The sequence below is a fragment of the Haliotis asinina genome, chromosome 7 (assembly GCF_037392515.1).
Source record: "Haliotis asinina isolate JCU_RB_2024 chromosome 7, JCU_Hal_asi_v2, whole genome shotgun sequence".
Classification (NCBI taxonomy): domain Eukaryota; kingdom Metazoa; phylum Mollusca; class Gastropoda; order Lepetellida; family Haliotidae; genus Haliotis; species Haliotis asinina.
Window position 1 is genome coordinate 41832199 of NC_090286.1, and position 22677 is coordinate 41854875.

Consider the following 22677-nt stretch of genomic DNA (forward strand, 5'->3'; position numbering starts at 1 on the left):
TATCTTCATATTACAAAAGATTTTAGCGACATGTGGCTAACATTCTGCACATAGTCAGTACTTTGTCAGGTATCAAGTTTCTTTTGGACGTGAGTATATATAATACTGCTAGTATGAAATAAACTCATTTAAACTGAAAATGAGCCCCTGTGAGCTGGGAGATTCTGGGAAATCTAGACGTGCTTCATTTAGGGCTTTAGCATCGCACGGAGGCCAAGGCAGTAGGGAAAATAATGTGGTTCGGGGATTCTGAGACAGACTAAGGACAAAGCAGCTTGCGTTGTACTCTCTCATTTGTATTGGTCCCGTGAAACCCTGGTTAGAACTGGTCCAGCCTATACATGTTGGTTTGTTGTTGTGTGAACAGTTACGCATTTGTTTTATTTGTAATAGCGTACACGTGTGTATCAGGGCGTATGTCATGAACATGCCATCGAGCACTTGTCAGTCACTGTACATGTGCACTCTGGTACTTAGGCGAATCTGCTTTGTTACTTCCCCCAACAGCGTTTCAAAGAATTACTACAGGTCTTCCCGTCTCTCTTAGACACTGAGAGTTGTAACGTCAGTATGAGTCGGCAGCAAATGAATCGAGAGATTCCGGATGTTAATAAACGCATGTAGTGTACAAGTTGTAGCCTTTAAATGTTTTCATTGGTTGACAACCAGGAAGTGAATGCTGTGACCTTCATCCGGAGGTCGAGGTTGTGATCTAGTTCGCTGGCTGTTAAAACAAGTGGGCACTGACATTACAGACCAGTCTGTCTACATCGCCCAGCAGAGTAACGGGTGACTTAAACCTGTTCCTCGTTGTATCGCACACATCATCATCTTTAGATTCGTCAGGTAAGGTTTTTTATCATCGCGTCCCATTAGATGGTTCGGTTACCTTCCGTTTAAATTTATTTTTCATAGATATTTTAGAATATACAGTATTAATATTTACACGAATATCATAAAAAGTCGCATCTATATTAATAATATCGTAAAATACTATGATGGAACTCTGTTCGGAAAATACTAAATATTCAATAAAATTTAATACCGCTCATAAAATAGTTAGTTACTTATATTAAGATATTATCAGTTTTTACAAGCAGAACCTCTAAGAAATTATACAGTGACGTGTCATTTCATCTCTTCTTAGTTTCAACATTTCTGTAGTTTTCTTTGCATTGATGAAATGGATAGCATCATGAACATATCCATTATCCTTCAGCTTATCAAAGCTGCATTTAAATACGGGTGTTCGGTAGAGATATACGCATGCACCGTAAGGAGGTATTGGTGCAAGACCGTAATAGTAATCCATGCGTCAGCATTAGTATATATATAAGTCATAAATGTGCAAGAATTAAGCCATGGTAGGATCGGCAGAAAACATGATGGGCATGTTGTTTGTTTCCTCGTTCGTTGTGGCTGAGCAATCAATTTAATGATGACACGCGACTCGCAGGTAATAAACACGTGTCTCCAGCCCGAGGCTAAGCTGTAATATAGGGGGCACATTTCAACCGTGACAGAAATATGCGTCAACCCATCCAATCAGGAAATGAAAAGCCAATCATATATACGTTCTGTATTATGTAACAGGTGATGTCTCATGGCTTACATATGCCCTACATTGCATTGATGACTTATTAAATACCATGTGATACCCTGGGGTTTGTAATACATATCTTGAAAGTTTGAAAGGATCTAAGAGAATAATATCCCTCATTATTTTCAGCTAATAAACTAATTACATCACAGTAATGCAGTGTAAAAAATTAACAGTAACACAGCTTTCATGGAATTCGTTTCCAAATACCGCTACAGATGATACAGTAACTGTCATCATACGGGTTAGAATTAATATTCAGTCACCCATGCTTGTAGCAAGAGGCGAGTAACGGGATCGTCTGGTCAGGCTTGCTGACTTGGTTGACATATGTCTAGTATCCCAAATGCGTTGATCGATGCTTATGATGTTGATCACTGGAATATCTGACCCAGACGAAATTTAAAGACCTTACAGGTGAAATATTGCCGAGTGTGGCTGTAAAATTACACTCACTCACTCCGCACCTATGCAATATAGTGATATATATTTTCATACATAATTATAGTATGTATTAATAAAATGACAGAGTATGAGTATTAAAGACATGGGATTTTATAAATTATGTTATCCAACTTATTCAAATGACTTTGTAATACACTAAACACGTCGTACTCAATTAACCTGATCAATCATTACAAATGTCATACGTTAATATTATTTACTTATGGAGAGAATCCGGGTTGGTTAATTTGGATGTTTAAAACATTCTCTTGTAATATACAAGTCTTTATTCAGCTACCACGTTGACACGCCCATTCTTGTGTATGCAGTGTACATGGAGATTCCTTGTGGGACAATGAATAATAAATTACACACAATGGAATCATAAATTAATATTTGGAGAACTGGGGGAGAGGTTTGATAACCGACATCTTTCGTGCGTCTGCATATGCCTCTGGTATCAGTTTGATTAATGTGATATTTCAACCCATGAAGATCCGGGTTAGAATTGCTCTTCAGACTAACTCACTCACTCACTCACCATGACCTAGTTTAACAGGGCTATCCCTCCCAGACACCGTATACATTCTCCGAACCGACCACGTCTTGTTACATTCCCTCGCTACGGAGGACAAGACAACAGGTCGCTGACACGTCTGGAGACCCCGTGTTCTCCACTCAACATTTTTAAGGTCAGGGGAAGTCTGGTACAAAAGAAATATACGACGTAAACAGTGAGTGTGTGAATATGGCGTTACGCTGCTTGTTGCACTGTTCCAGCAATACAATATCTCGGGACACCAGACATGGGCTGTACATATTGTACTCATGTGGGGACTCGAACCCAGGTCTTCGACTTGACGAGCGAACGCTTTAATCAGTCGACTGTAGCCACCGCACTACAATTTAAACGAACTCAGTTTGTTGTAACTATGGTGATAGTGCAACATGTATTTACATACATACTGATGCTGAAGAATGTAGATATGAGGTACAGAACACAAACTTGCTTACCATCAAACAGTTAAAAGACATTATTGACGTTGTTCAACCAGGATTGTGGAGCACTCGTGATTGTTACAGGACGAGGAAGCGGGAAACATCTATTCAGACATAACCTATTTCAACCACGATATTTAACAGTTAATGGTAAACACAGTGTCGATCTGGTGTGTCAAAGGCGCTGCGAGGTTATCAGTTTCATTATATGTTGACGCAGTATATTTTCCTGGTTGGCTCTGGCGTTTTAGAATGTATGAGGGGTGCACCATTTTCAGGCCAACAGCGGATGATGCTGTCGTAGATCTAGGTTAAATACAATAGCGCTAGAACTAAATTTATTTTGTGCAGCAGGTGCCAGAGTTACCTTGAAAGACTGAATTGATCAAATATTTGTTATATTAAACCCAGGAAAGAATTTGATACACAGTGCTTTTATGTTGTTTTGCAATATTTCCTAATCAAAGAAATAATTTCGTTTACAGAAACTCAGTCACCAGCATGGGGGATCCAGCAACTATGTTTCCTGTCACAACGTCATTGTCAGTGACGACAACAAACACATCAGTCTCCAACATCACCGAGGAGGAGCGTATGGAGTACCTGCGTCACCTTGACGCCGAGAAGTGGCCGTACATCTACCCCGTCATCGTCTACCTCCTCATCCTCATGGTCATCGGCATCATCGGCAACAGCCTCGTTTTCGTTGTGTACCTGAAGAATTTCAAGCCCAGCACCACAAGACTGTTCATCTTGACCTTAGCAGTGTTTGACCTCCTCACATGCAGTTTATCGATCCCAGGTGTGATCGTGGAGCTGAGGTTTCACTACACGTTCTTCTTCCCAGCTTTGTGTAAAATATTCCGGTTTAGCCGAATGTACTTTGTGCTTGTGTCGATGTTCACTCTCATAATAATCGCTGTGGACAGGTACAGGAAGGTATGTCGTCCGCTTCAGCGTCAATACACCATCAGATCTGCCGGTCTTTCCATACTGGTAGCTAACATTGTGGCCGTCGCTTTGACTGTACTTGGAGCAGTGGTCGGTGGGAACCGAACAGTTCCGACTGACAGGGAGGACGTGTTCGGTGCTAATTGTTCTTATGACGACAAATACCTTGGGACCCCCATCACGAAGTTTTACAGCGGGATTCTGTTTTTACTTTTTATTGTCTGCGTTGTCCTGCTAATCGTTCTCTATTCATTGATTGGGCGGCAAGTCTTCAAGCACAGAAAATTTCAGTTCAAGCCCAACAAGGCTGCAGGTTCGTCCTCAGGAAATCAGACCGAAACGGCATCTACGGAAATGCAAAATGTCCCCACACCATCTCCAGCCAAACCAAAGACTGTTGAAAATGATATGTCGTCTGGGTACATGTCTGGAGCAGACGACAAAGACCCATCCAGCGCTGCAAGCGGCATGGCAGAGATTTCATCCGACAAAATGTCAGGGACAGACCAGAAATCTCTGCTCCAAGTCAACAAAGAGAAGGTTCCAGTCAAACCAAAACCAAAACCAAAATCAGATTCCTCGAAAGAAAAAAAATCCAACAATGGGAAGAAGCAATCAACAGGCAAAACGACCTTCACCTTGTTCATCATTACAGTGGTATTTATTGTGAGTTTTCTTCCTTTCCTTATCCTAGTCGCTTTGTGGGGATCAAACTGGAAGTTTGTGAACAGTCTCCATGGTTATGTGTTCACGGTGTTCAAAATGTTGTTCCACTCATACCATATCAACAACGTCATCAACTGCTACGTCTACGGCTTCTGCAACCCAAGATTCAGAAATGAGCTGAAACGATTCTTCTGTTCTAGTAAGGGTTCCTTGGTTCTGAACTAACTGTCGCTTGGAATCCTTAGCAGGAAAATCTGACCATTAGTGAACTCTGACATATAGATTTATGGGCAGAAGTCGTTGCTAATAATATATGCCTGTCATAAAGTGATATCGGATAGTGATTTGGTCTACTGCGTGTCATAAGGATCCGATGGTATGGATAGGTGTTCATGCTTTCCTTCACTGGTTTGCTTGGTTCAGACTTGATCATAGACGTAATGTTGCAATGTTGAACAACATTCACTCACTCACTCACTGTCGCTGCAGCACTGGATATTGTCAAATGGTGTGATAAGTATACAAGCCATACATTGACGCCCCATCTGCCCGGAAACAGGATATGTTCGCTTCATTGCAAACACCAGGTGTTATTGTAGCCTCCATTTGCAAACACCTTGTGTTATCATTGTAACCTTCCATTGCGAACACCTACTGCTTTCATTGTAACCTTCCATTGTCAACACCTTGTGTTGTCATTGTAATCTCCATTGCAAACACCTTGTGTTGTCACTGTAACCTTCATCGCAAACACTTTGTGTTGTCATTATAACCTTCCATTATGAACACCTTGTGTTGTCATTGTAACCTTCCATTGCGAACACTTTGTGTTCTCACTGTAACCTTCATCGCGAACACTTTGTGTTGTCACTGTAACCTCCATTGCGAACACCTTGTAATGTCATTGAAACCTTCCATTGCAAACACCTTGTGTTGTCATTGTAATCTTCCATGGCGAGCACCTTGTGTTGTTGTAACCTTCCATTGCGAACACCCCATGTTGTCATTGTAACCTTCCATTGCGAACACCTTGTGTTGTCATCGTAACCTCCATTGCAAACATCTTGTGTTGTCATTGTAATCTTCCAGTGCGAGCACCTTGTGTTGTTGTAACCTTACATTGCGAACACCGGGTGTTATTGTAAGGTTACATAACTTCATGGATGTCGGTCCTCTTGGCGTTTTCAGTGTAGATTTCACTGAGGTTTCAACCATATTTGAATATTTTTCTGCATCATAGCGATTAATTCGTGTCGAGTAGGATTTGTGACAGGAGCATGCAATCATGATAACATTTTGTCCTTTGTGTTCAGTCTCTTTATAGTTCCTTTGTGCATGAACTATGTTTGACCAAATTTGTTACTCTATATTTTGTTATCTCTTCTGTTCAATAAATGATATGTATTCTTACTTTGTGGTGGTTTTCACGTGTAGCAACCGTAGTAGAGGGTTGGGCAAAGAAACGTAGGACAGTCGATTCAAATCCCAGAATATTCAAAGACAGGATGATCTATGGTTGGGATATGGTGTATTAATAAGACGGATGGCCGAGCAATGTGATGCGAATAACCATAATAAGAGCCACTGGGCCATGGGTGGAACCCCAATTTGACAAGAAACTGTTAAAATCGAATCAGTCAGGGCTCTCCCCTAACAATAAGTGATTGGGTATGGTTTATGCCGATGTCGATGATCCCTGATCAGAGTGTTAACTACTTTGTGCAAAGTTTGTCCGATAAAGTTGACTACCCTTGGCAGCGATTTGTTTTCCACATTCTGCAATGGCACGGGATGGAATCACTGTGGCTTATATGTTATTCACAGTACAGACATGCGGCACAACATTCGGGGCATGGGGTGGGGGTGGGGGTGGAGTGGGGTCATTTTCTCAGTTTCAGGATGACAATGCAAGAGCACTTTCAGTGGATCATAACAATGGCCTCTAAGACCAGAGCTGAACATTTCTGGACTAGCCTTGGACTGCGCATGCGTAAGAATCTAAAACACCGACAACTAACTTGTCGCTGCCTTACAGAAAGAGTGTGATGAAATCAACCATGTTGAATTGGATGTTTGATTATTTCTATGCCCGGTAGTGTCTACATGGTAAATGAGGTGACAATCTTGATCAATATTCTAGCATACGCTGTAGTCATCTCCCCTTGAGTGAATAATGCACATCTTGGATGTTCTAGGTCTTCTTTTTCACTATTACCTTATCAGAAATACAAAATACAACAACTGTGACACGTTTTACTATTTCTACTAATATAAGAACCTGGTCCATGAGCTTCCGCGTTGTAATCTGTCGACCTTGCGCGTTTGATTCGTCACGGTTCGATTCCCAAAATGTATACAATGTGTGAAGCCCATTTCTGGTGTCACCCGCCGTGGTACTGCCGTGGAACATGTCTAAAAAGGCGTGAAAAAGCCATACTCACTCACTCACTCAAACGAACGGGTATAGAAGTAAAAAACAAAATGGAAACATACTTAAGATGAAGGGTGAACAACTTATGTGGTTGTTTCAGACTTGCATGTATTCAAGCATCAGCAGGAGTACAGACAAAGGGTAAAGGTAAATTTATCGCTGAAGAGGAAGCATGACAAACTATGGCTGATAACTATGGCAGCATGACGTCAGGGTCGGATCAAGGAAACGGTTGGATGCACATAAACAATGAAGTCCCAAATTTAGAGGAAAATTATTTTCGGTAGACAAGGGGGAAGGGGAAGGGGTCCGCCCCGTTGCACTCTTCACGATCCACCCACAGCTGTTGTTACCAACTGATGACATTTTCAAAGCTACTGTATATAATTCCTCGGAAATCACATTAACATCAAAACCAAGCCTAATATCAATATCTATTTGAAACCTGCAATAAAATCCCGGAACTTCCTTTTCATGACTGTATCAGACGCAAAATCTGGGGTATACCGTTATAATCCAATATATGACGATTTTGTACAGAGGATTTCTCTGGTCTTTCGTAAAAAGGGGTTAAAATGAACTTTCCACAACCAGCAACTCCATGCACAGTCCACGCCTAACACCCTACAACCAACACCCTACAACCCACCGCCCACCCCACCCGTTTCTAATAAAGCTGTGTACAGCTCTGAGGCATGTGAGAGACAGACACCCCATGTTGTGACACGAATCACATTGGGCTGAAAACAATTTAACCAAAGTTTTTTCCGTTTATCGTCCTTGTAGCATTGCATTAAATACATACGTCCAATAGTTGTATGCAAAACAGTGGACGTGAGGTTCTGAAAACCTCAAAACTACAAAAGAGAAATCAAAGTACTTGTTGAGTAAACAGTGAGTGAGTTTAGTTTTACGCCGCACACAGCAATATTCCAACTATATGACGGCGGTCTGTAAATAATCGAGTCTGGACCAGACAATCTAGTGATCAACAGCATGAGCATCGATCTGCGCAATTGGGAACCGATGACATTCGTCAACCAAACCGGCGAACATGACCACCCGATCCCGTTAGTAGCCTCTTACGACAAGCATAGTCGTCTTTGTGGCAAGCACCGGTTGCTGAAGGCCAGTTCTACCCCGGGTAGACCTTCACGGGTCTGTTGAGTAAACAATACAAACCTGAACCTAATAAAGTCTTCAAATATTCAAAATCCATATTTTCGAAATACGTAATTAATTTTACATCAAATATGTTTTCTCGTAACTCGTTTGGGCACAGAAGCAACATAAATTCAAGAAATACAATGTAACACCTGTATTCTGCCATATCCCAATGTGTGTTGCTATCAACATGGAGGCATTCTGCATGACTGAGCCCATGCACTTCTGATCACGTGATCAGATTGCTAGGATGTGAATTGTTATACATTTGCAAAAGTGTTGGCAGCAACCTGGGTTTGAACCTGCAACGTGTGTGTTTCTGGATCGCTAATATAAGTGAATCCAGTGTGCATGTACACCCCACTCCATCAATGAACCCCACCAAACTGTACTTGCTATGATATTCATTCATGCATAGTAGTGTTTCTGTGGTACAAAGATCAAAGACTTGGTTTCCTACACAGCAGAATGTTGACGAGCCACTTGAATTCGACTGATGGCGATGTTAGTTGTTTTCCTTCTGTGTCATCGCGAAGTAGACTGGATAGCCTGGCATAAACAAAACAATAACTCAGCTATTTTACCATGTATCTTGCAAGGAAGGAATGTATTCGGAGCTTCCAAAACAGACGTCATCGGTTGTCAGTACCCAGTCTCCTGATTTGTCAAAAATTTGATGGACATAGCGGAGTATTAATTTGAATCAGCTGCTTTCCGCCTCTGAAAATACTGATATTTGACGCAGAAAAAATTCTTTATTAATATAAATGCAATTCATAAACTGTCAGATGCGAAATGAGTATTTACTAGAAGCTTCCAGAAAGTTTAACGGAAAATGACACTTGCGTTTCTGTATAATCGGTCAGTTTCGTTGAGCCTGGGTTGGCCTCCAAATACTTCTGCCAGAAGGACATTGTGGAGGAGAGTTGGACCAAGTCATCAACTGTCATTCTTTTGGTTATGGTGACGCTGGTGTCACTAAAACAACAGTGAGTGTGAATGTGTATTGATTTACGTCAGTCTTAGCTATATTTCAGGAATATCACTTAAGGCATGATCACTACACATCAGACAGAAATGGCCTTCAGCGTTGTAGCGAACGCTTTAAACACTATCCCACCCCTCTACACCATCATAAACGACGTGTTTCTTCTAACCCGATATTGATGAGTATAAAATGTAACCAAGACTAAGAGGTTAACATAATCAAATGGATGATTTATGTCCATTCGAATTAAGCGTCAGAAACAATGTAAACACACTTTCGGAATATCCAGGTGATGCCTTTGACGCTCCGATGTGTCACAGTGGGAATTTTACAGTTTTTGGTTTTGTTTGTTTTTTTTGTTTTTTGGGGGTTTTTTTGTTTGGTTGGTTGGGTTTTTTTTTGTTTTTTTTTTATTGGGGGTGGCTTTTTTTGTTAGTTTGTTATTGTTTTCTAAAATAATGCACTGAGCAATGAACTGGCAAACATCTCACTCTAGATACGGCTGAGATAATATGTACCAGTGGTACATGGATCTACTTACTGCAGCCATGTTCCATACGGGCATTCAGGGATCTCCTTCCGGTCCCAGATCCTTTTCACCCCCTCTGGGCGGTATTCTGTCGTCGAGTGGTGGAACTAGACACACTCATGGACATTAGAGAACGTGTATGCGTTAGGATATGTTTGTATCTTTAAGACACAACAAAGACATCATTCTACTGTACGACTAAAGATGAGAAGGCGTGTGTCAGCTAGCGTCAATGGCGTGGAGCGGTCCTCACAATATCAGTCACCTGACTGCATGATCCGGACAAAATTATTTGACACTGCACAGTCATATTGTGGGATACTACTGAATGTGACATAAACAATAAACATACAAACAAATGATGGAAATACAACGACCTGACCTGACAACTGCCACCAAGAGGACCTCTAGACAATTCACCTCACCTCCTCAATGGCTAACTGGGCTTCTTCGTTGTCCACTTTCTCTCTGTCCATCCAATACACCGCCAAACACCCTCTTCGCGTCAGTACCCGGTCTACTTCCTTGTAGAAAGTGGGGAGATCAAGCCAATGTATAGCCGTTGCAACGGAAACAACATTCATTGAAGAAGATTCAAGGAATGCCAAATCTTCACCTCGCCCAACCCGGAAGTCCACGTTGCTCAAATGTGGCGTCTGTCGTATCTGTTCTTGACTGACATCAACGCCGACGACGTGTCTGAAGACGCGGGCAAGTGGAACAGTGCTTTGGTGGCCTGTGCCGCAGCCAATATCCACAGCATTGTTTAATTCGCCGCCCCCATCTTGAACATAGCGCACAATACAGTCTACGACATCCGAAGGGAATCGTATTCGGTATCTGGCATACGCTTCAGCGTGGTTTTTATCCTCAAAGTACCGAACTGGCTGCTGGGACATTGTGTCAGTCCCTTGTACTTATCAGTCTTTACATACGGGCACGTCTTCGTTCACGTGAGCCAGATCGTGACATACTGACCTGTAGATAAGTAGTACTAACTCAACACTGCCTAGTGACAACAGTGAGTAACCGAGCACCTGTGTCATATATACTCTGCATATTCAATACATGTATGACGGTACGACTGATCCTGACTTACACACGGGCTTTCTAAAATTGGCCATGTGCACATGATATGAGCTATATCTCATTTAATTATGTCAGGTTGACATATCGAACAGCAAACGGCAGCACGACAGTAACCAGTGATTTCGACAAATGTAAGCCTCATGTTCCTTATTCACACATGTGGAGAAAAACATAGAAGAAACCCAAGACTGTTCACTCACTAACCAGCGTGTAACCGAGCCCCCGTGCCATACACTCAGCATGTTCAAATACGTGTTGATCCATACACACACACTGAGGCTCACTACCAGTGGTGTCCTTCATTTGATGTAATAATGTCACGTTGACATTAGGAACAACAAAAGACCACCCGATAATCACCAGTGCCTTCGAGAAATGTACGCTTCCTACCCGATATTCATTTATGTGGAGAAAAGACCTTAAACCGTGTTCGGGTTGTTCAGACTGTTAACAAATGCAGTCTTCTTTTGTCCAGTGTCAGTGTCTTTTGCCAGTGTCTTTCATGTGAATAGTCATGCAGTTGGGTTTCATCGGGTCTACTCGGAAATACTCGGACCAGAGACCATATAATAGATCTGTTTTATAGTCTCTGCTCGGAGCATTTCATCAGCATACGAGCTCATCATGTCATCATGTCATCATTCGTCACCATTCGTCCCTTTCCGTAACCCCCATGAAGACACGTCACCAACTCAATACTAGTTATTTGCAAAATACGACAAACCAGGTATAATATACAACAGGTAAAGGTCTTTACCAACTTGTGGTCTACTCCCAGTTGTGAGAACTCCCAGCTGTGAGAGCTCCGAGTTGTAAGAGCTCCCAGTTGTGAGACCCTGGAGTAGGTAATTAACAAAGAAAATACACCATACTCCCCTATCTGATAGAATGGATTAACCTTAGCTACATTGGGTTTAGCTATGTCACTGAATCTTGTGAACAGAAGATACATTATATTTTTTAAAATCACAGATAGTGACACAGAGAACATACAACATACTGATAAATATTTAAATGTTAGGTTGTTTGCAGAAATATTTGGAAAGAAACTGATGTCTATTTAGTGCAGGCAGGCCTTCAGTAAGTACCGATGTCGGCCTGGCCGCTCCATACCTTTGATAATCCATTTCATTATTTCTGTATCTATCGATGTTCTTTATTGAAAACAATATATGCTCTTTAAGGAACAATGTCTTCTGTGAATACCCCTTAATATTCTTCACCAAATGGGCTGTTCCCACTTTCATCGTAGGCATGTGGAAGCACCACCTATGTGCACTCCACTATTAATTAATGTGTCTCACATCTGTGAGTTTTTACAAATGGGAGGACGCCTAACTACCTGTGCGCCTCGTCGTTCTCCAACGCACACAGTGACTTGGTTCGTTGTCAAAACCACTTCGGTTGCATTTAACAGTACTTCAGCCAGTTTATTGTATCAGTTGGAGAATGGATGAATGAATGAATGAATGAATGAATTATACATGAAAGAAAGTAATAAAGGTGAAGAACAAAAGAAAAAAATACATATCTGAATGAATGAAAATAAATGATACACCATGGCCATCCCTCTTGAAGCATCTTAAAGAATGCAAAAGTATCGCTAGAACACATGTGTTTTTCAAGAATCTACTTTGAGACATTTTTACATTAGTAATTAATTCATATATCTTATTGCGTGTGGGAAATGGCATAGACATTGGCAAAATGTTAACTGACACTGTCACACAACACTCAAAAAACAAAGAGTTTTAAACAAAGCTTTGCAGACACCTTTCCAGTTTTGTCAAATACTAAGATCAACATGAAAGAAAGAAGTTTTACAACTACAACACTCAAATATCACTAGCATCAATGGCGATCAGATCAGATTGCCTTTTTTTTCACACACCTCACATGCACTCTAACAAGTTTTTCTTTAATTTCTAAAACTATCACTGTTACTTGCAAACGCGTTTCAACTAAAAGTGTATATCCCTTCTGAAGATTAAAGGAACATGTGAAGGACGATTTTTAGAGATAGAATTTAATCTTTCTACGCTGTGTACCGAGAATTGAAGCCAGTGAGCTACAACATGCCTACATGGAACTTCACCACAAATCTAGTGTACTAATACTCACACTTATAACAATTGTTTGAATTAAAATAACAAAATAGGTATGTGACCCTTTACGTGTACGTTTTCAGTTGTTACAACACTCAGCGATTGTAATCAGCTGTTGAAAATTAACCGGCCTCAATTAAAAACTAGGCTGCCGGCATATTGTCTACACGAGTCACTTCACGAGCCGAGGCATACGCTAAGTGGCTTTTCGAAGAGTGACCACTCCCACCCGTGGTTAGAGTCTCCTTGGTACTAAGAACATTGCAAACAGAATTGTGCTGTCTATCGTAAAGGTTTTTGGTAAGGAGAATCGTGCCATTGACCTGACAGTGAGAGATTCAAATACACGCACGTTTGTTTGGTTACATAACAGCTCCTTCTGGTTCAAGTGAGTGGTTTTGAGATGTTGCGCGGTTGTTGTGGTGATTGTACGTCCGATCCCAACCGTTTTATGAAGTGTAATTATAAATCGCTGGGAGTTTCAAAACAATAGCATATCTGTATAACTAATCAACTGTAATCTTTAGCACTGGGCATATATTTCACATCTGTGGGAACATTTTAGTCTGACGGGGTGTTTTGGTTATTCATATAGTTTTTAGCGATTTCAGTTAATATTCCACTTGGTATATTACAGCGAGGTTAAATGTTCAGTTTGTGAAATATTTTAGAGTCATTTTGCAGTTTCTGCTAGGGGCTTTCAGGCAGCATGTTTGTTTTTTTGTTTTTTTGTGGGGGGGGGGGGGTAAAAAAAAACAACTAAATATTATTTGCATATTCAATAAAATATATCTTATTTGTAATTAGTAAACACTTTTCAGAAATGTAATTGGAAATATAAGGTGAACGTGTGGTAATAATTACATCAGAATATGTCTTTAACAAAAACGCTCTCTCCTTCTTTCAAGTATGTCAAGGAGGTTTAATTCTATGAAATAGATAAGCAAAAACAAAATCAGCAATAGTGTTGGAGTACTTCGGTGATATTTAACACCACTTAATTTTTGTTTTGCTTTGTTTTGTTTTTTGAATTTGTTTTTTGGTTTTGGTTTTTGGTTTTGGTTTTGGTTTTGGTTTTGGTTTTGGTTTTGGTTTTTTTTTTATATTTTTGTTGTTGTTGTTGTTGTAGTTTTATTTTTAGGGTTTTTTCTGGTGTTTGTTGTTGGTGGTTGTGGTTGTCGTATTTGGGTTGGATTGATATGGTAAGGGGATGTTATTTTTGCTTTTGTTTTTGAGAACTGGATACAAACTGCTCATGAAAATGTTTGAACTGCACTCATGTAAGCTGAAATTGCAGCCTTTTGATGTCTGATATTTACTTTCCCGCTCAATAATGACTGTGAGTATGTTACTTTCGGGGTAGTGAAGGGTGCTTGGACATTAATCACAGTTACAACGAGATGTTTCAGGTTGTAGACATTAGTACCTTCGATGAAACCCACGAGTGTGGGTACGGTGTTATACCAAGAACAAATATTGGCATTCTACCCCAGATGATGTGATTTGACGAGAGGTGTCGTCGTTGGCATCGACTACATTAACCGATTACAGCTATACAGTCACACAAACTGGTACAACAAATCACGGTGCCAAACATCAATAAAGAGAACAACAGCAATTCAGAAATGAACGAGATGATATTTCTGAATCGTTTATTTCAAATCAAGCAACAATCACAGTAAGTATAACCAACTTTGTCAGAAAAGGGGGCTGTAAAAGAGGATTTAATTTGGGATTGATTAATTTATTATTTAGCTATTTATGTATTCATTTATTCATTTTTTCTTTACATATTTATTTATTAGCGTGTTTTACTTGTATACAATTTAAGAAATCAAACACTTGGTTTCCTACACAACAGAATATTGACGAGGTACTTCAGTTCCATGGACGGGGAAAATCCTTGATTTTCCTCTGTGTCTTTGTGAAGTAGACTGGATAACCTGCAGTACAAAGCACTATTTCCCAGTTATCTTACCAAGTATCTTGAAAAAAGGAACATATTCGGAGCTTCCAAAACAGGTCTCATTCTTTGCCCCTATTCAATCTCCAGATTTGTCCTGAACTTGATGGCCATAAACTTGCAACAATCCTATTCGCTTCTGAAAACATCGATACTTAAATGCAACAACATTTTACAGTATAAATATAAGTTCAATCCATAAACTCTCAGATACGAAATAAATATTTACTAGAAACCTTCGTGTACGTATAACAGATAAAGACACTTGCTTTTCTCTATAATCGGTCAGTTTCGTGGTGCTTGGTTTCGCCTCCAAATACCTCTGCCAGGAGGACATTGTGGAGGAAAGTTTGATGAAGTCTTCTACTGTCATGGTCTTAGTTATCATAACGTTGGTGTCACTAAAACAAGAATGAGTGAATCAATATTGATTTACAGATCTAGTTTTCAGCGAACGCTTTAAACTCTACCACAACCAAAGCCCCTCTGCAAAGTATTTGAAAAACACAAAGTATTATGTGCCCGCGGGTGTTCGCGCTTTCAGAGAACACTTCCTAAACTATCATAGACGACGCGTTTTTCTCTAACCCGTTATGAAACTGTTAAAATGAAACCATGGACAAAAAGGTTGAGATAATAAAAGGAGGAGTTATTTTTATAGGGCGGAAATACCAAACTCACATGGACCTACTTACTGCAGCCATGTTCCATACGGGCATTCAGGGATCTCCTTCCGGTCCCAGATCCTTTTCACCCCCTCTGCGCGGTATTCTGACATCGAATCGTGGAACTAGACAAACTAACGGGTATTAGAAAATTCATGCGATGAGATATGTTTGTACTATTTCACAATATCAATCACTGGATTGACACAATTATTTACAGCAAGCAGTTTTATAACGGGACACTGCGGAGTGTAATGAACAAAAAAAGATGGAAATAGAACGACTAGACCCGACGACTGCCACCAAACCACAATAACTCTCACCTCCTTAATGGCTGCTTCTGCCTCTTCATTCTCATGTTTCTGTCTCTGCATCCAATACACCGCCAAACACCCTCTTGGCGTCAATACCCGGTCTACTTCCTTGTAGAAAGTGGGGAGATCAAGCCAATGTATAGCCGTTGCAACGGAAACAACATTCACTGAAGAAGATTCAAGGAATGCCAAATCTTCACCTCGCCCAACCCGGAAGTCCACGTTGCTCAAATGTGGCGTCTGTCGTATCTGTTCTTGACTGACATCAACGCCGACGACGTGTCTGAAGACGCGGGCAAGTGGAACAGTGCTTTGGTGGCCTGTGCCGCAGCCAATATCCACAGCATTGTTTAATTCGCCGCCCCCATCTTGAACATAGCGCACAATACAGTCTACGACATCCGAGGGGAATCGTATTCGGTATCTGGCATACGCTTCAGCGTGGTTTTTATCCTCAAAGTACCGAACTGGCTGCTGGGACATTGTGTCAGTCCCTTGTACTTATCAGTCTTTACATACGGGCACGTCTTCGTTCACGTGAGCCAGATCGTGACATACTGACCTGTAGATAAGTAGTACTAACTCAACACTGCCTAGTGACAACAGTGAGTAACCGAGCACCTGTGTCATATATACTCTGCATAGTCAATACATGTATGACGGTACGACTGATCCTGACTTACACACGGGCTTTCTCAAATTGGTCATGTGCACATGATATGAGCTATATCTCATTTAATTATGTCAGGTTGACATAAGGAGCAGCAAAAGACCACCCGATATTTACCAGTGCTTTCGACAAATGTAAATGTCCCATATTCACACATGTGGAGAAAAACATAGAAGAAACCCAAGATTGTTCACTCACTAACCAGCGTGTAACCGAGCCCCCGAGCCATATACTCAGCATGTTCAAATGCATGTTGATCCACACACACAGAGAGAGAGAGAAAAAGAGAGAGAGAAAGAGAGACAGAAAGAGAGACTGACTACCAGCGATGTCCTACATTTGATGTAACAATGTCACGTTGACATTAGGAACAGCAAAAAACCACCCGATAATCACCAGTGCTTTCAACAAATCTTAACCTCATACCCGATATCTATATACCAGTATGTAGAAATTGATGTTTGTTCGGATTGTACAGATTGTACAATACTGCCAACATTTGTTAAAGTGTCTACAGTCTTTGACGTAAACAGTCATGTAAGACCGGCTTTCCCAGTGGAGGTATGCTTTGGAATGATCGGAACATATATCTAACATATATTTTTTATTCTATACAAATTTTTTCTGGTATCACACTATCGAATTCTGGGGGATGGGGTTGGATTGTAAGGAAGGGAAGGATGAGTGAAATCCCTGTTTCTACCCTTTCTAGTTTTAGTTTGTTTTGGGTTTTTTCGCAGGCTTAACTTCCGGGGTAATCTGCATTTGCTTATTTTCTTAGTTTGTTTAGAACCCAGGCGCACATAATTAAAGTATTAAATCGCAAATGATACTTAATGTCGTGAGTTCTTCCTATGGATATGCTACTGACAATACCGAGCAACCATCTGTGAGTGAGTGTGTTATAGTTTTACGCCGCTTTTAGCAACATTCCAACAATATCACGGCGGTTGACACATATAATGCATCATCTGATTCCTAAATCTATACACACTTGGTGTTGATAATAAAAGGTTTCTTTTCAGAGATAATATGTCTAAAATACCTATCGACAGTTATGTATTAGTCCTTATAGTGTAAAATAAATATGTGTATGCGAATGTGTGCGTATGCCTGTGTTAATGTGTGCGTTTACTGTTTACTGGTATTACTTATATATTATCACAAATAGAACAACATATAATTTTCACAAGAATTCAGTGCTCTGTAAAGTCACAAACATCTGATGTTTTATAGCCAGTTACTCCTTCTTCAAACAATCCACATGAAAATAGTTTGGATGCCTCTGGTTCATGCATCGGATTGCCAAGCAGACAAAATAACGGACGGAGATCCTCGTTGCTGTAAAACATCTCGTTTATGTTTAGGAGTTCATGAGTTATGAAAAATACAACATGTAGAAATATGTTGTGTCACTAATATATGTGCGATGGCTGCCGGATGACAATTGAATAACCATCAGTCCGGCATATCATTTATTCAGTTAACATCATAGCACATTGGCATACGTTATAATTAGGAGTACAATTAAATAATAGTGATTGTTTATATGATGACGTCACATAAAGGTGATGCATCATATGACTCCTAAAACTATACACAGTCGGTGTTGATAATATAAGGATTGTTTTCAGAGATGATGTGTCTAAAATACCCACCAGTAGTTATGTGTCAGTCCACAATCATTCTCTTACAGTTTCATTTCTACTTATATATTATCACAAATAGAACAACATACAATTTTCTTTCAGTGTTGGGTAATGTCACAAACATCTGATGTTTTTAACTGAACATCCAACGTATCATAAAGTCAATTGTCACATGTACTTTATTTTGCCCCTCAGTATACAATTAACAACTTAAGTAATGGCACAATACATGGTATATGCTCCACTGGTGCTCTTTTTTGAGAAAAGATATCTTTTTCTAAACAGTCATATTAAATAAGGCAATTTACACAAATGAATTGCATTATTGGGGAGACAACTGGTCGTTACGTACTAGTATATCATACTACCTACGCCACAAAGGAAAGTATTCTTGATTATATTTTCAAATGACCGTATCAATCCATGCAAATGTCCCCCAAGCTCCGTATATTGGAGCCAATTTGACAAATGTTTCTAAGCCTGAAGATGAAAAATGCAGCATTTTCATGGAATTTTCTCAGTGTGATTTTGAAAGATACACAAGTGATTGATTTCTTACAGTTATCCGCTTATACACATTTGAGTATGGAATTTGTCCAGCCAAAATAACCCTCCTCCCTTGCTATCTTTTGTCAAACTGTTTATTTACTCCAACTTACAAGATAGTTTCATTCACAAACTGTCTTGTCAATACACGGATGAAAACACTCCTAAAATTTGATGGATAAAAGCTTATTTCCTATGACGAAAATATTTAGAAGCATTTAGGAATTCTTATACCAGAAATAAACTTTAATTTGCCACTTAATCTGGTGTAAGAATTCATTCTAACAATGACGACTTCAAGAAATAGGAAAATAATTACGAAAGAAAAACTATAAAAAGATGTGTCAGAAGTGGGATTCGAACCCACGCCCACATTCGTGGACCAGAACACCCAACCTCTATCACAGAGAAGGCATAGCCTTGAGTCTGGCGCCTTAGACCACTCGGCCATCCTGACAGCTGATCAAAAACAATCGCTACAGCATATTTACTACTGATACATTGTATAATCGAGGCCATCCATGCTCGTTTTACACTTCTTCTGGAATTTAAGTCACATAACTACATGCATGATACATTAACTGTCAGACAAGTCCTTCTTCAAAGTTTGCATCATGCAACCCTGCAAATGGATTGCGCAACTCCGTGTATTTCAATTCTGGCTTCATTCACTGTACCAAAAGGAAAAGGTCACTCAGTATTTACTATTCCAGTTTACTTGGCAACACCAGACAAGGGCTTTTCACAAAACGTCATTACAGTTTCCAAATGTCTTTACATTTGGAAATTTAAAATGAGAGGGAAAAAAGTTCCCGCGAGGCGGATTTGAACCACCGACCTAAGGATGTCAGCTTACACTTTCCACTACAGTCCTCCGCTCTACCAACTGAGCTATCACGGGGCTGACTAAATGATGTCACAACGTTATGCGATCACTCAGTCAGTGCGTACATTCCATTATACAAACTGATTTCCCTACAGTACTTTCCTTGTAAATGGCGTAGCATTTCCATTAGGCGTGCGAGTGAGGGAACATCGGTAGCGATACACAGCTTTACCCAGATAATTACACAAAGTGCGGCATGACTAAACACGTAAATGGCTTCACAAGACCAACAATTATGATATGCGCACTGTCGCCTCACTCACGACCGCACTTTACAGGAAGGTATATTTATGTGGGTGTTTACAGTATTTCATTTCCTCTTTAAATTTCAAATCCCATCTCACTTCAAGAATTCAATCTTTATCGCCTTTCAAATATCGTTCAATGTTTTCCTTGTATTCCACACATATAGTGACACCTTCATCGATCACGATGCACTCGAATAGTGACAGTGATCATACACAACAAGGGACAAATGAAAATACACCGAGTTTATATGTTATCTTCTGTCTATTTAGCCAGTTACTCCTTCTTCAAACAATCCACATGAAAATAGTTTGGATGCCTCTGGTTCATGCATCGGATTGCCAAGCAGACGAAATAACGGACGGAGACCCTCGTTGCTGTAAAACATCTCGTTTATGTTTAGAAGTTCATGAGTTATGAAAAATACAACATGTAGAAATATGTTGTGTCACTAATATATGTGCGATGGCTGCCGGATGACATCTGAATAACCATCAATCCGGCATATCTTTTATTTAGTTAACATCATAGCACATTGGCATACGTTATAATTAGGAGTACAATTAAATAATAGTGAATCTTTATATATGATGACGTCACATAAAGGTGATGCATCATATGACTCCTAAAACTATACACAGTCGGTGTTGATAATATAAGGATTGTTTTCAGAGATGATGTGTCTAAAATACCCACCAGTAGTTATGTGTCAGTCCATAATCATTCTCTTACAGTTTCATTTCTACTTATATATTATCACAAATAGAACAACATACAATTTTCTTTCAGTGTTGGGTAATGTCACAAACATCTGATGTTTTTAACTGAACATCCAACGTATCATAAAGTCAATTGTCACATGTACTTTATTTTGCCCCTCAGTATACAATTAACAACTTAAGTAATGGCACAATACATGGTATATGCTCCACTGGTGCTCTTTTTTGAGAAAAGACATCTTTTTCTAAACAGTCATATTAAATAAGGCAATTTACACAAATGAATTGCATTATTGGGGAGACAACTGGTCGTTACGTACTAGTATATCATACTACCTACGCCACAAAGGAAAGTATTCTTGATTATATTTTCAAATGACCGTATCAATCCATGCAAATGTCCCCCAAGCTCCGTATATTGGAGCCAATTTGACAAATGTTTCTAAGCCTGAAGATGAAAAATGCAGCATTTTCATGGAATTTTCTCAGTGTGATTTTGAAAGATACACAAGTGATTGATTTCTTACAGTTATCCGCTTATACACATTTGAGTATGGAATTTGTCCAGCCAAAATAACCCTCCTCCCTTGCTATCTTTTGTCAAACTGTTTATTTACTCCAACTTACAAGATAGTTTCATTCACAAACTGTCTTGTCAATACACGGATGAAAACACTCCTAAAATTTGATGGATAAAAGCTTATTTCCTATGACGAAAATATTTAGAAGCATTTAGGAATTCTTATACCAGAAATAAACTTTAATTTGCCACTTAATCTGGTGTAAGAATTCATTCTAACAATGACGACTTCAAGAAATAGGAAAATAATTACGAAAGAAAAACTATAAAAAGATGTGTCAGAAGTGGGATTCGAACCCACGCCCAAATTCGTGGACCAGAACACCCAACCTCTATCACAGAGAAGGCATAGCCTTGAGTCTGGCGCCTTAGACCACTCGGCCATCCTGACAGCTGATCAAAAACAATCGCTACAGCATATTTACTACTGATACATTGTATAATCGAGGCCATCCATGCTCGTTTTACACTTCTTGTGGAATTTAAGTCACATAACTACATGCATGATACATTAACTGTCAGACAAGTCCTTCTTCAAAGTTTGCATCATGCAACCCTGCAAATGGATTGCGCAACTCCGTGTATTTCAATTCTGGCTTCATTCACTGTACCAAAAGGAAAAGGTCACTCAGTATTTACTATTCCAGTTTACTTGGCAACACCAGACAAGGGCTTTTCACAAAACGTCATTACAGTTTCCAAATGTCTTTACATTTGGAAATTTAAAATGAGAGGGAAAAAAGTTCCCGCGAGGCGGATTTGAACCACCGACCTAAGGATGTCAGCTTACACTTTCCACTACAGTCCTCCGCTCTACCAACTGAGCTATCACGGGGCTGACTAAATGATGTCACAACGTTATGCGATCACTCAGTCAGTGCGTACATTCCATTATACAAACTGATTTCCCTACAGTACTTTCCTTGTAAATGGCGTAGCATTTCCATTAGGCGTGCGAGTGAGGGAACATCGGTAGCGATACACAGCTTTACCCAGATAATTACACAAAGTGCGGCATGACTAAACACGTAAATGGCTTCACAACACCTTCAACCATTATGATATGCGCACTGTCGCCTCACTCACGACCGCACTTTACAGGAAGGTATATTTATGTGGGTGTTTACAGTATTTCATTTCCTCTTTAAATTTCAAATCCCATCTCACTTCAAGAATTCATTCTTTATCGCCTTTCAAATATCGTTCAATGTTTTCCTTGTATCCCACACATATATTGACACCTTCATCGACCACGATGCACTCGAATAGTGACAGTGATCATACACAACAAGGGACAAATGAAAATACACCGAGTTTATATGTTATCTTCTGTCTATTTAGCCAGTTACTCCTTCTTCAAACAATCCACATGAAAATAGTTTGGATGCCTCTGGTTCATGCATCGAATTGCCAAGCAGACAAAATAACGGACGGAGACCATCGTTGCTGTAAAACATCTCGTTTATGTTTAGG

General features: G+C 39.9%; 3 protein-coding genes and 4 non-coding genes across 7 annotated transcripts; 1 reads left to right on the top strand and 6 right to left on the bottom strand.

Moving 5' to 3' along the window:
* The first annotated feature begins 710 nt into the window (after positions 1-710).
* On the top strand, positions 711-6070 carry LOC137290586 (cholecystokinin receptor type A-like). Its single transcript, XM_067821628.1, has 2 exons — positions 711-846; positions 3529-6070. Exon 2 carries the CDS (start codon positions 3545-3547, stop codon positions 4883-4885), a length of 1341 nt encoding a protein of 446 aa, XP_067677729.1. The 5' UTR covers positions 711-846; positions 3529-3544; the 3' UTR covers positions 4886-6070.
* A 1091-nt stretch (positions 6071-7161) lies between these two features.
* LOC137290395 (putative methyltransferase DDB_G0268948) lies at positions 7162-10713 on the bottom strand. The gene is made up of 4 exons (XM_067821300.1): positions 10198-10713; positions 9785-9879; positions 9102-9233; positions 7162-8804 (listed from the first exon to the last, which is right to left on the bottom strand). The coding sequence occupies exons 1-4, from the start codon at positions 10669-10671 to the stop codon at positions 8696-8698; spliced, it is 810 nt and encodes a 269-aa protein (XP_067677401.1). The 5' UTR covers positions 10672-10713; the 3' UTR covers positions 7162-8695.
* A 916-nt stretch (positions 10714-11629) lies between these two features.
* Positions 11630-19224, bottom strand: LOC137292004 (putative methyltransferase DDB_G0268948). The gene is made up of 6 exons (XM_067823558.1): positions 19170-19224; positions 15918-16402; positions 15625-15719; positions 15199-15330; positions 14821-14909; positions 11630-11697 (listed from the first exon to the last, which is right to left on the bottom strand). The coding sequence occupies exons 1-6, from the start codon at positions 19222-19224 to the stop codon at positions 11630-11632; spliced, it is 924 nt and encodes a 307-aa protein (XP_067679659.1).
* On the bottom strand, positions 19116-19230 carry Trnal-caa (transfer RNA leucine (anticodon CAA)). Its single transcript has 2 exons — positions 19193-19230; positions 19116-19161 (listed from the first exon to the last, which is right to left on the bottom strand). It is a non-coding gene; the product is annotated as a tRNA-Leu (tRNA).
* A 353-nt stretch (positions 19231-19583) lies between these two features.
* On the bottom strand, positions 19584-19674 carry Trnay-gua (transfer RNA tyrosine (anticodon GUA)). The gene is given in 2 exon segments: positions 19584-19619; positions 19638-19674. It is a non-coding gene; the product is annotated as a tRNA-Tyr (tRNA).
* Positions 19675-21480: 1806 nt separating this feature from the next.
* Trnal-caa (transfer RNA leucine (anticodon CAA)) lies at positions 21481-21595 on the bottom strand. The gene is made up of 2 exons: positions 21558-21595; positions 21481-21526 (listed from the first exon to the last, which is right to left on the bottom strand). It is a non-coding gene; the product is annotated as a tRNA-Leu (tRNA).
* Positions 21596-21948: 353 nt separating this feature from the next.
* On the bottom strand, positions 21949-22039 carry Trnay-gua (transfer RNA tyrosine (anticodon GUA)). Its single transcript is given in 2 exon segments — positions 21949-21984; positions 22003-22039. It is a non-coding gene; the product is annotated as a tRNA-Tyr (tRNA).
* Between the last annotated feature and the right edge of the window lie 638 nt (positions 22040-22677).